Source organism: Rattus norvegicus, chromosome 1, assembly GCF_036323735.1.
Source record: "Rattus norvegicus strain BN/NHsdMcwi chromosome 1, GRCr8, whole genome shotgun sequence".
Lineage (NCBI taxonomy): Eukaryota > Metazoa > Chordata > Mammalia > Rodentia > Muridae > Rattus > Rattus norvegicus.
The window spans coordinates 230573459-230585722 of record NC_086019.1 but is presented as its reverse complement, the minus strand read 5'-3'; the positions used below and the strand labels follow the sequence as shown (position 1 = coordinate 230585722).

General features: G+C 40.0%; 2 protein-coding genes across 5 annotated transcripts in view; one reads left to right on the top strand and one right to left on the bottom strand.

The window, feature by feature from the left end:
- The window catches only part of LOC120100003 (40S ribosomal protein S12-like), a 673396-nt gene that overhangs the window by 91171 nt on the left and 569961 nt on the right, over positions 1-12264 (bottom strand). The gene's annotated exons all lie outside the window — the stretch shown is intronic.
- Positions 1-12264, top strand: part of Cfap95 (cilia and flagella associated protein 95) — a 111151-nt gene that overhangs the window by 83757 nt on the left and 15130 nt on the right. For 3 of the 4 annotated variants that reach the window (XM_039087954.2, XM_063271670.1, NM_001109164.1), the window contains one exon: positions 9925-9982. In XM_039087954.2, coding sequence (XP_038943882.1) covers positions 9925-9982 — 58 coding nt within the window. Of the gene's footprint in view, positions 1-9924; positions 9984-12264 lie in introns of those variants that run through there. The other variant, XM_063271682.1, reaches the window with a different exon arrangement.

Sequence of the window (12264 nt, the reverse complement as noted above, 5' to 3'; positions counted from 1 at the left end):
TCCTGATAGGAGAGGAGAACGCTTACAAAGCTGCTAGGGATGTTGAGTGCGTACTGACCTTGGATCAGGATTAACTGCAGATTCAAATTGTCCTGCCATTCATCTTCGCTCTCCATCATGTACTTATTATCATCTTAGGAGGTAGTCTCTAAAAAGCTCCCTGTATTTGGAAGCCGCTGATCAGCTAATGAATTTCATCTGACTTAATCAGGAGGTAAATGCAGGAAGAAATGACAAGAGCATTCAATCATTTCAACATAAGATTTTCAGGGGAAGATGGCATCTCATGCAATCCAGGCTGGTCTCCAACTTGCCATGCTACCAAGAATGGCCTTGGCCTCCTGATCCTCCTGCCTCTACTTCCCAAATGCCAGGATTACAGACTTGTAACTACTGCATCTAGAGCCACACGCAGTTTAAAGGGAAAGGATGGTTTAGAATGGGAGGTAGCACATAAACTTTCTCCCCTCACCCATAATATGGATACCCCTTGGCTGTCAGTGGCTAGACCTGTCTTAATAATAGGTACTTCTATTGTTGCCAGGGAAGAGATTCATTTGAAATTATTTGTTTCTTTGAATCACTCATATTTAGATAATATCATGCGATGTGGTATGTTGTATCCATGCTTTAGCTCCAAGGACATGGGGAAAGAAAATAGCACCCCCCACAGCCTCAGAAAAAATAGGAGACAAGCAATTAAACAATAAGGATTTTGCAAGCTAAGGGAAGTCTGTGGGCTGTAGTGCATCATCTTGTCACCCATCTACATTTGGTCTTGTGTTCTTGCTCCTGTAGATATTTTAACTAATGCCATGGCTCTAATGAGAAGTATCAGACTTGCTCACCTCACAAAACACCTTCGGTTATCTTCTGTGCCTGTTAAAGGTCAATGAGGGTATGTGTGGCAAATTGTGGGTGGTAGCAGATGAAAGCCAGCTGTCCATTTTCCAGACTTCCAGACAGGGGAGCATTGTCTTCACGAATCTACCAGCATCTGGTCTTCAGTTTTATTTTTCCAGAAAGGCCATTTATATCTGAGCTTCAGCATTTATCTGACTCATGGAGACTGACTTGTGCACAATAGTCTCTCTCTCTCTCTCTCTCTCTCTCTCTCTCTCTCTCTCTCTCTCTCTCTCACACACACACACACACACACATGTCCAGAATTATAATTAGTTAAATTTCTAATGAGAAATAAAAAATTGAAGCACATCAGATAGTTGTGTCAGCCTAATGAAGCATTCTCCCTCTGTGGAAACCATATGGAGAGCCAGCTTATGATCTGAATGTCTAGACTCTGAACAAGGTGAATTGTATGATTGCAATGAGTAATGGCCACAGGCTCTGGAAAGGGACTCTTGCAGTTGTAGATAACAGAGTCATAAGGTCATCGTAGTCAAAGAGTAAGTTTGTCAAAAGACTCCATGGCATAATTGGAAAATAAGTTGGGGAGCCTGAAGTTAAGATTCTAGTCCTGCAGCATTTTCTTCCTGTAGCCTCTTCCCTGAAGTGGAGACATTACATTCTGTAGCTCCTGTCTCAGAAACGTGACTGGCCCTTTTCTTTCAGTTTCCACTAAGGGAAATCTCAAAAGAGATCCCTGATAATGTGGGCCTGAGTCTGACTTTGGGTCTATCAGCTCTAGACAGGGAAGACAGAGGAAACGCTGATCTACAAGGCACAGGGTTGCTCTCAGTGGTTCCCAATCATGGCTTAACTCACTGTAGGCTGCCATTGAGTCTGATTGTGTATTGACACAGAGGTCTTCTGGCTGTACTTTAGACCGGACAGATTTACTGATCACCTCAGACTCACAGGATTCCTAGACACAGCCAGAGCCTATGACTACTCACTCTTTCACACTTTGGTAAATGATTATAAGGGTTCTTTATTAATAATCTAATGTAGATAAAATGGTACTGCATTCTATTTTTTACTTTACATTCCACTAATTACTGACTTTATAATTGAAATTATTGTTCAACAGTAACAGCCCTTCCTGGTTTTTTTGCAAATTGCCTGTGAGTAGCTTCAGTTGATTTTCCTATTGGGATTTTTAAAAACTCTGTCTTGGTAAAATATATGCAAATACCTTCTTTTAACTTTCCTCGTAACTTTATGTGTGTACTTGAGACTAGCTGGTTGTTGCAACATTGTTTGGTTCACTATTTTGTCATTGAGTCCTTTCCATCAGAGCTGCACGGCCACACTTAAGCAGCTGGATGTCTGAGCTCTGTAGTGTATCCTGCTGCTCCATTTGTAGACCCCTTCAGCAACAGTACTGTCTTAATACTCCTTTGTACCTAGTGGAGTGAGTTTAACCAGTTTCTTCTTTTCCAAATCGTCATCATTCCACTTGCATTTTATGCAGTTCTATGTCTATTGATAGAGCGTTTGTTGTAAGATGTAATGTCACCTACTGTTAATGTTAACTATATGGTCTGAAGTGTTTAACTCTTGAGTTGGATTCCTTAGTAGACCAAATTAAGATGGCTTAAGTTTCATCTTAAAATTTTTTTCATTCCCTGTAGCTAATTATATGTGTACTAGTCTTAGAAGTAAACACAAGTTAAAACAACTTGACAGAGGAATTCCCCAAGTGGCTTGTTTTCCAAAATATTGAGAAGAAAATCCTAAGTTCCCCTAGGTCTTCTAACTCAGCAAGGCTTTAACAGTGCCCAATTACATTCTGCTTTAAAAAGTAAATACAGATGAGATAGGATTTGCCTAATAAGAAGGTCTTGTATTCTGATTCATGACATTTAATCAGTTATGTGGAAAAACAACCATCATCAACAAGTTGTCTCAATCATAAGTAAAGAATCATTCTATAACCGACAAAAAATGTATAAGTTCTCCTTTGCAGATGTCGCTTTAGTTATATCTATTCTTCTAGGAAACTTGGAGAATATGGTACAATTGTGAGCGTTTTCCACCTCCACATTGCCAGTCTTTGTTTGCTGGTACGTGGCTAAATTCCTTTGTATAACAATCTTGTATCTGATAACCTTGTTTGGAACTTGCTTGTTATGTTTTGTGGATTCTCTTGGATTTTTAAAAATTTTTTCCTCTTTGGAAATCAACATTTTGCATTCCTATTCAAAGTACTATAATACTCTTATTTTTGTTTCATTTTCTAGGCTCTGCTTTTTTTCCCTAAGCTCTGTTTAAAGAAAAGGATGATAGAGGGTTCAGTCAGTGATGGGGAGTATTTCTGGAGGAAAGGATATTCATGAGCTTAATTTTTATTCTAACTGTTGTCATATGAGTATTACCTATTTCTGCTTATTTTGATTATGCTGGGTCTTCCTGGATAATCACAGGTCATCCGATCCAGGTAATACTCCTGAGGGAATGGGATGTTTGGGAAGTTTGCTCATTATCTTAGTTCAAGAGTGCCATCTTCTGTTAGATCACTGAAGCAACGTTTAATTGACACTTGGGGTGGGGTATGAAGTGGAGTCCTGTTGCCACTGTGGGGCTGCATTACAGCTCCAGGATCCTTAATTTCTTAGTTGCCTCTTGGTTCCCAAAATAATGCCTTCTCAGAACTGTCACTCCATTCCTTCCTGCTTGAAAACAGTGGTTCAAATTCTCCTGTTGCAGTACCTCTCCCCATCAGGGTAGGCCGCTGTTTCTGGAGGTGATGCCCATGGTGTTCTATCTACCCACAGGCCCTTGCTACCTTCTCTTTTCCTATAATCCCTGCCAGAATCTGGTCCGGTGTGGGCTTTGATTTAGCTCTATTGGCAGGATTTTTAAAACCTATCCACATACAATTTGAAGCTTGTAGAGTCAGAGTCAAGATTATAGCAAAGGTAAGGGTCCCCCTCTGGTAATAAAAACCAATTCTAGAATCAGAAAATACCTCATTCTATAAAAGAAAATAGAGTGTTCCTCTGAGCTGAGCAGACAAGACTGTTTTGATAGAGAGAACTGAAGAAAGCAGAAAGACTTAAGTTGCTTTTGTTCTCCATAAAGGTTAAAATAGTCTGGGTCCCCATATCCTTGAAATAACACATGAAATAATTTAGTTGGGATTGGCTGGCATAGAATTTGATACAATCGGTTTCATTTTTATTTGGTCTGTTGGGTCTGGAGCAGAAGTGGCTATGGACTTATTTAAAATAGTATTTCCCATGCTCTGTTACATTCTCCTTATGGTCAAGTGTGCAAGTTAATTTTCTTTCTTGTCAACTTACCCTTGTTTGTGTTTTTTGGAGGATATGGGTAGATTTGGGACTAAGAAGTCAATGGTGGGAAGGGTGTTTTATAGTATTCTTCTGTGGCTGTGTTTATCTTTGGAATCCTGCCTTTTTCTGCTTTACATATCTTACATATTGTAGGTGTGTTGATGTAAAATTCTTATGCACATTCTTGGTGAGTTCTATTAATCACTGGTAATGGTCTCTATAGCTAGTGATTTTTAAATTTTTATCATTTCCATATCCTAGTATCAGAAGAATATATCTTTTGGCTAATGCTTGATTACTATGTGTTTGTATACTTTTGCTTTTAATCCTTTTTTGAAAATGATTTTATGTTAAGTATTAGGCACATAAATGGACCTTTAAGAAATTGTGTGATATTCAATTTAAGGCCAAAAATATTACATCCTTCATTTTTTGAGAGTGCTAAATTTTTCCTACTTCTTTAATTCTTCTCTCTCTCTCTCTCTCTCTCTCTCTCTCTCTCTCTCTCGTTGGTCCTTCAAATTTTATTTACTGACTTACTGACTTGAAGGTTAAAAAGTTGGACATCTTATATCCAAAATATACGAAGAACTCAAGAAGTTAGACCGCAGGGAGACAAATAACCCTATTAAAAAATGGGGTTCACACTCACAGAAAGACATACATGGTATGCACTCATTGATAAGTGGCTATTAGCCCAAATGCTTGAATTACCCTAGATCCCTAGAACAAAGGAAACTCAAGACGGATGATCAAAATGTGAATGCTTCACTCCTTCTTTAAATGAGGAAAAAGAATACCCTTGGCAGGGAAGGGAGAGGCAAAGATTAAAACAGAGACTGAAGGAACACCCATTCAGAGCCTGCCCCACAGGTGGCCCATACATATACAGCCACCCAATTAGACAAGATGGATGAAGCAAAGAAGTGCAGACCGACAGGAGCCGGATGTAGATCGCTCCTGAGAGACACAGCCAGAATACAGCAAATACAGAGGCGAATGCCAGCAGCAAACCACTGAACTGAGAATAGGTCCCCCGTTGAAGGAATCAGAGAAAGAACTGGAAGAGCTTGAAGGTGCTCGAGACCCCAAAAGGACAACAATGTCAAGCAACCAGAGCTTCCAGGGACTAAGCCACTACCTAAAGACTATACATGGACTGACCCTGGACTCTGTCCCCATAGGTAGCAATGAATATCCTAGTAAGAGCACCAGTGGAAGGGGAAGCCCTGGGTCCTGCTAAGACTGAACCCCCAGTGAACTAGACTATGCGGGGAGGGTGGCAATGGGGGGAGGTTTGGGAGGGGAACACCCATAAGGAAGGGGAGGGGGGAGGGTGATGTTTGTCCGGAAACCGGGAAAGGGAATAACACTTGAAATGTATATAAGAAATACTCAAGTTAATAAAAAAAAAAGAAAAAAAATGGGGTTCAGAGCTAAACAAAGAATTCACAGCTGAGGAATGCCGAATGGCTGAGAAACACCTAAAGAAATGTTCAACATCTTTAGTCATAAGGGAAATGCAAATCAAAACAACCCTGAGATTTCACCTCACACCAGTGAGAATGGCTAAGATCAAAAACTCAGGTGACAGCAAATGCTGGCGAGGATGCGGAGAAAGAGGAACACTCCTCCATTGTTGGTGGGATTGCAGAATGGTACAACCATTCTAGAAATCAGTCTGGAGGTTCCTCAGAAAATTGGACATTGAACTGCCTGAGGATCCAGCTATACCTCTCTTGGGCATATACCCAAAAGATGCCCCAACATATAAAAAAGACACGTGCTCCACTATGTTCATAGCAGCCTTATTTATAATAGCCAGAAGCTGGAAAGAACCCAGAAGCCCTTCAACAGAGGAATGGATACAGAAAATGTGGTACATCTACACAATGGAATATTACTCAGCTATCAAAAACAATGACTTTATGAAATTCGTAGGCAAATGGTTGGAACTGGAAAATATCATCCTGAGTGAGGTAACCCAATCACAGAAAAACACACATGGGATGCACTCATTGATAAGTGGCTATTAGCCCAAATGCTTGAATTACCCTAGATGCCTAGAACAAATGAAACTCAAGACGGATGATCAAAATGTGAATGCTTCACTCCTTCTTTAAAAGGGGAACAAGAATACCCTTGTCAGGGACTAGAGAGGCAAAGATTAAAACAGACACAGAAGGAACACCCATTCAGAGCCTGCCCCACATGTGGCCCATACATATACAGCCATCCAATTAGACAAGATGGATGAAGCAAAGAAGTGCAGGTCGACAGGAGCCGGATGTAGATCGGTCCTGAGAGACACAGCCAGAATACAGCAAATACAGAGGCGAATGCCAGCAGCAAACCACTGAACTGAGAACGGGACCCCCGTTGAAGGAATCAGAGAAAGAACTTGAAGAGCTTGAAGGAGCTTGAGATCCCATATGAACAACAATGCCAAGCAACCAGAGCTTCCAGGGACTAAGCCACTACCTAAGGACTATACATGGACTGACCCTGGACTCTGACCTCATAGGTAGCATTGAATATCCTAGTAAGAGCACCAGTGGAAGGGGAAGCCCTGGGTCCTGCTAAGACTGAACCCCCAGTGAACTAGACTGTTGGGGGGAGGGCGGCAATGGGGGGAGGATAGGGAGGGGAACACCCATAAAGAAAGGGAGGAGGAGGGATTAGGGGGATGTTTGCCCGGAAACTGGGAAAGGGAATAACACTCGAAATGTAAATAAGAAACACTCAAGTTAATTAAAAAAAAAAAAAGAAGTTGTTGTACAGAAGGTAGAACAATAAAAAACTTATGTAGGCCATACAGAAAAAAAAAGTTGGACATCTGATTCATTTTATAATTTTTATTTATTCTTTGATAATTTTATGCATGTATACAAATGATCTTAATCACTTTCAGTCTCTTCACTCCCCTGGCTCCCATGCCACATGTGCGCCTTCCACCATTTTCTTCTACTCTTACTCTTCCTTCTTCCTAATTTCTCTATTTTTTTTCTAGCAATCCACTGACCAGTGGGTCCAGTTAGTACTGCCTACATACTCATTAGTATAGGGCCATCCACCCGAGCATGGCCAAAGCCCCAAAGAAGAAAAATAACCTCCCTCCCTTAACAGCTACCACTTGCCAGCTTCTCCCCTTCATGCTGGAATGGTGACTGATATGCAGGGCCTCTGCCAATAACCACCGCTACTTTGAGTTCATAACAGCAATGAGTATGCCATGCGCAGAAGATGTCATTACTCAGGGTCCTTCAAGATCTTCAGTTTTTTCCATCCTGTTTTTTGTGAAACTAAGCTTGGAGGCACGTGGTTGGGTACTGATAAGTAACCAATTTAGGTCTGAGCACTCAATGGTCATTTATTCTCTGCACTTTGACCGATTATGAGGTTCTGCATTGATTGCATCTCACTGCAAAAGAAGCTTCTCTGATCAAGGTTGAGAGCTGTGCTTATTTAATGGGTGTACACATATTTACAAGATCGTTTGACAGCATGCCCAATTATCAAAACAGATTAAGTTCCCTCCTGGGTCCTTTGACCTCCCCAACTATGGAGTTACATCAAGTTTACAGTACTAGGCCTGGATTCCCTTCTGTGGTGCAATCCTCAAATCCAATTGCAAAGCCATTGGATATTTCCATATTCACTCTTGCTATGGGAGAGAAGTTGGCATTATAGGAGGCAGAGTCCACTATTAGTAAGTCCATTGACGGCTTTTCTCTCCCACTGGCCTACATAGCATCTTCTAGCACCATAAAAGCTATCTAGCAGGGATAAAGTATCCAGGTTAGTCCTTGTTTGATTTCCTTTGTGTTCTTCAACAACTATGTATTGTGTCTTTAGCAAGTTATCTTATCATCTAGTTATAGTGGACAACCAAGAGAAATGGCAGTAGTTTGAGTTGTTTGGGGGGTTGGAGTCTGGGACCTCCCTGACCAATCACTTCAGAGGGAGATTTCCCAAACACTGAAATTTTTATTTAATAGGCTATGCCTTCTGGAGAAAGCATTGTTTCCCCCTTACAGGCTGCTTATGTTCAGACTTCTTTTTAAACTGTATTTTTAGTTAGTTTACAAAGCAGTAGGTTTTCATAAGACTTCTTCTTACAGTCCTAGTTTCAGTTAACCCACCCCAACCCATCATCATCATCGTCATCATCATCATCATCAATTTCCATCTTTGCTTAAACCTTTAACTCTAGCATGCCCCTGCCCATATACCTTGACTTTCATGTTACCTATGTTCTATTAACTCTCCCCATTTAAGAATTCTCTCCTCTCGTGTGAATTTCTACTTTTGTTCTTTTACTCATCAGAACTCAAACTCAAGTGTGTATCCAAGATGTGCTAGAGGGATTGTTAAACTACAGAATGCTGGGCCCTGCCCATAGAGAGGTTCTAATTCAGTGGCCTTGGGGTAGGACTTAACTGCAATCTATCTATGGCTTTTACATCAGCAGATTCAATCAATCATCGACTGAAAATGATAGAAAGAAAAGCAATTCTTTGCTGAACATGTACAGATGTAAAAAATCATTATTCCTGAAATGAGGAAGTGTCTAAGCTACTTAAGATTTACGTTATGTTAAGTAGCATAATCAATCTAGAGGTAACTTACAATGTGTAGAAGGACGTACTTGTGCTATACACAGATACAAATGTACAGAACATGCTTGAGCATCTATAGACTTTGCTATCCACTGTGTCTCCAAAACACGGTAAAGACTGAATTCGCAGAACTCTCAAGGTGCCAGGTGATGCTGCTGCTCAAGAAGCAACGCTGAGAGAACGGGCAGCAGCTGGTGGTTACCACCAGGCTAAATCTACCACTGTACCCATTAGCCTGCCTGAACCTGATTTTGTTGTGTTGAGATTCTTGGTGAATGGTCTTGCTTTCCAAAAGAACAACAAAAACAAACGAACTAACAAACAAGAACAACAGCAACAACAAAAAACCAACAAAACCCCAAAAAACCTAGGTACTTTCTTTGACTATCCATTTTCATAATGTTGCTGAGAACACAAATATAGCTTCATTTTTATAGAAGAAGAACAACTTCTTTACCCAGAGCTCTAAATATAGGAACTAAGGTATTTTGAGGTTTGTAACTGGGGTTTTCCTAGTCTCTCTACGAGGAAGTACAGTGAGTCTTGGATCACTTCGCTTACTCATTACCTATAGTTAAAACTCTGCCCTGTAGGTCTAGGATATCAGCTTTCTTGGTTCCCATACTGTGTGTCTTCATCGCCATCACTCTAGGGACTTGAGCTGGGCTAGGCTTCTATACCTGGTGGAAGACAAATGATTCATCTAACATTTCTGTGTGCTTAGGAGGGGGAGGCTGGGGACAGTCTGGGATCTTACAAAGGTGGGTGACTACCACAATCTCTTTAGTCATTATCTAGCAGAGAATGTGGGGCATGAAGTCAAAGGATTTTTGAGGGAGAAAGTGGGTGATAGAATTTGGAGGCCACAGAGCACCTAAGATGCAGACATGGGGCTTGGTGGCTATAAGTACAGGAGCACATTGCCTTGTGAAGAATTAGAAGTAATTGAAGGAATGCTTGCTGAAGACAGGTAAAACTGTGGAGGGCCTGGGCGACTGCACTTAAAATTTTTATCAGTGTCAATCCTTCCTGAAACATATTTGTTTCATATCAGTATCTTTCTTTTGGGAGACATTCTTTTTTTCTGATATTTGGCTTCTCTTTTCCAGGTGTTATTCGACAACATATTCTGAAGATTATGTTCCACAGTATGAATATCCACCACCTGTGAGTACACGAATCACATTCTAATCCTGCTCATGTATGTGACTCATCATGCCTGTGTCACATGGGGAGAAGGGAGTGCTGAGGTTTACGATGTCTTATATTTATTACGAGATAATGTCTGCTTGTGAGAATCAATAGGGTATATAATACATATGGTTGATTTTGGAAATTAATGGACATTTTAGGGGAGAAAGTATTACAGTATCTAAGACATATTTATCACCTTGTTCCTTGTTTGTTTATTGCCGCTACCTTGAATGTGACTTACTGGGAATGAAAACCACCCTTCCTATTTACTTTTATGAACATATACAAGTATGGAACTTAATGTAGCTCCGCGAAATTGAGCATTGATTTCTTTTTAGGTCCATCTTATTATAGCTTTGAATATATTTATATTTTTAACAATTAGCAACAAGACTGGAGGGAAAGCCTCTGTAGTCTGTGAAAAGTGTTGGCTTGACCTCAAGAATGAAGAGTTGACATTTTCTACCCTACATTTATGTGAAGCAGTGTTTTCAGCATTGATAAATCTTAAAATCAAATTGTTGATCACATGTGAACTATGTTGAAGGTGATCTACACCTGTACTATCATGTATCCATCTATTTAATTCTTTTAGTAAAAATAATCTCATCTCATTAAATGCAAAAAAAAGAATGAAGAGTTTTGGGAAGAAAGAGAAGAGAGAGAGAGAGAGAGAGAGAGAGAGAGAGGAGAGAAGAGAAGGGAGAAACTATATAACAGAAACAAAATAAAAGGGCATAGCTTGAGATAGAGAAAAGCATTTTGGCTAAGGCTGGAGTCTAACTGCAGCTTCTGGTTGGTTCCAACTGCTGAGAGACTCAAGAAGAGGATGGCGTTGTTCAGTTCCTTCATTTGCTTAATAAAACAAAATGTAAGGTCCCAAGGGCTGTATGAAAGAGACAAGACTAGAAAAGTAATTATAAATGAAATGCATACGTTTAATATAACTAAAACCTCAATGGATTTTCCCCTTCTATCAGAATTTAAGATATTAAGAATTATTTGAAAGAACAAATAGAATAAACAAGTAGGAATGTTTGGGAAAAGTTGTCAAACTGATTTAGCTTTTATCAATTTAGATAAGAAAAGACTTTATGATACCATAAATGTTACATTCTTGATGTTTTATTGAAAATAATTCTTAATATGTAAAAACGGGAAATATGATAGGCAATTTATATGGTAGGAAATACAATTCATCAAAAAGTAGAAAATATGAGTTAAATTGAGATTTTTTTGCTAGTGAAATTGGTAGTTTTACAAATAATGAGTGGGGAGAAAGATGGAATGAGATGGTGAGTTTCATTTCTTCTTAGGCAGAATGTCATCCTCTCATCCTTCCTGGAAAGAAATTTGCCAGTCTATATTAGGTTACCTTTTAACTCAATAGGTCTCCTTTAAGGAAATTTCTTCAAGTAAAAATAATTTAAAATCAGGGTAAAAGTATGGCTAAACATGTTAATCAGTGTATTATTTATAATAGCAAAACCTGGAGAGTGCATCAATATACAGTATTGGAGATGTTATTACTTTATAATCACAGGTGACATTGTGAAGCCTTTACATTGTTCATGAATAGTTCTTAGTAAGTCTTTAATGAAGGTTAAAAATTAACATAAATAGGGAGGCAAAGTTTAAAACTGAGGCAGAAGGAACACCCATTCAGAGCCTGCCCCACATGTGGCCCATACATATACAGCCACCCAATTAGATAAGAGGGATGAAGCAAAGAAGTGCAGACTGACAGGAACTGGATGTAGATCTTTCCTGAGAGACACAGCCAGAATACAGCAAATACATAGGCGAATGCCAGCAGCAAACCACTGAACTGAGAATAGGACCCCCGTTGAAGGAATCAGAGAAAGGACTGGAAGAGCTTGAAGAGGCTCGAGACCCCATATGAACAACAATGCCAACCAACCAGAGCTTCCAGGGACTAAGCCACTACCCAAAGACTATATATAGATGGACTGACCCTGGACTCTGACCTCATAGGTAGCAATGAATAGCCTAGTAAGAGCACCAGTGGAAGGGGAAGCCCTTGGTCCTGCCAAGACTGAACCCCCAGTGAACTAGATTGTTGTGGGGAGGGCGGTAACGGGGGAAGGATGGGGAGGGGAACACCCATATAGAAGGGGTTAGGGGGATGTTGGCCCGGAAACCGGGAAAGGGAATAACAACTGAAATGTAAATAAGAAATACTCAAGTTAATAAAGATTAAAAAAAAGAAAGTGCACTTGAAAAAAATTAACATA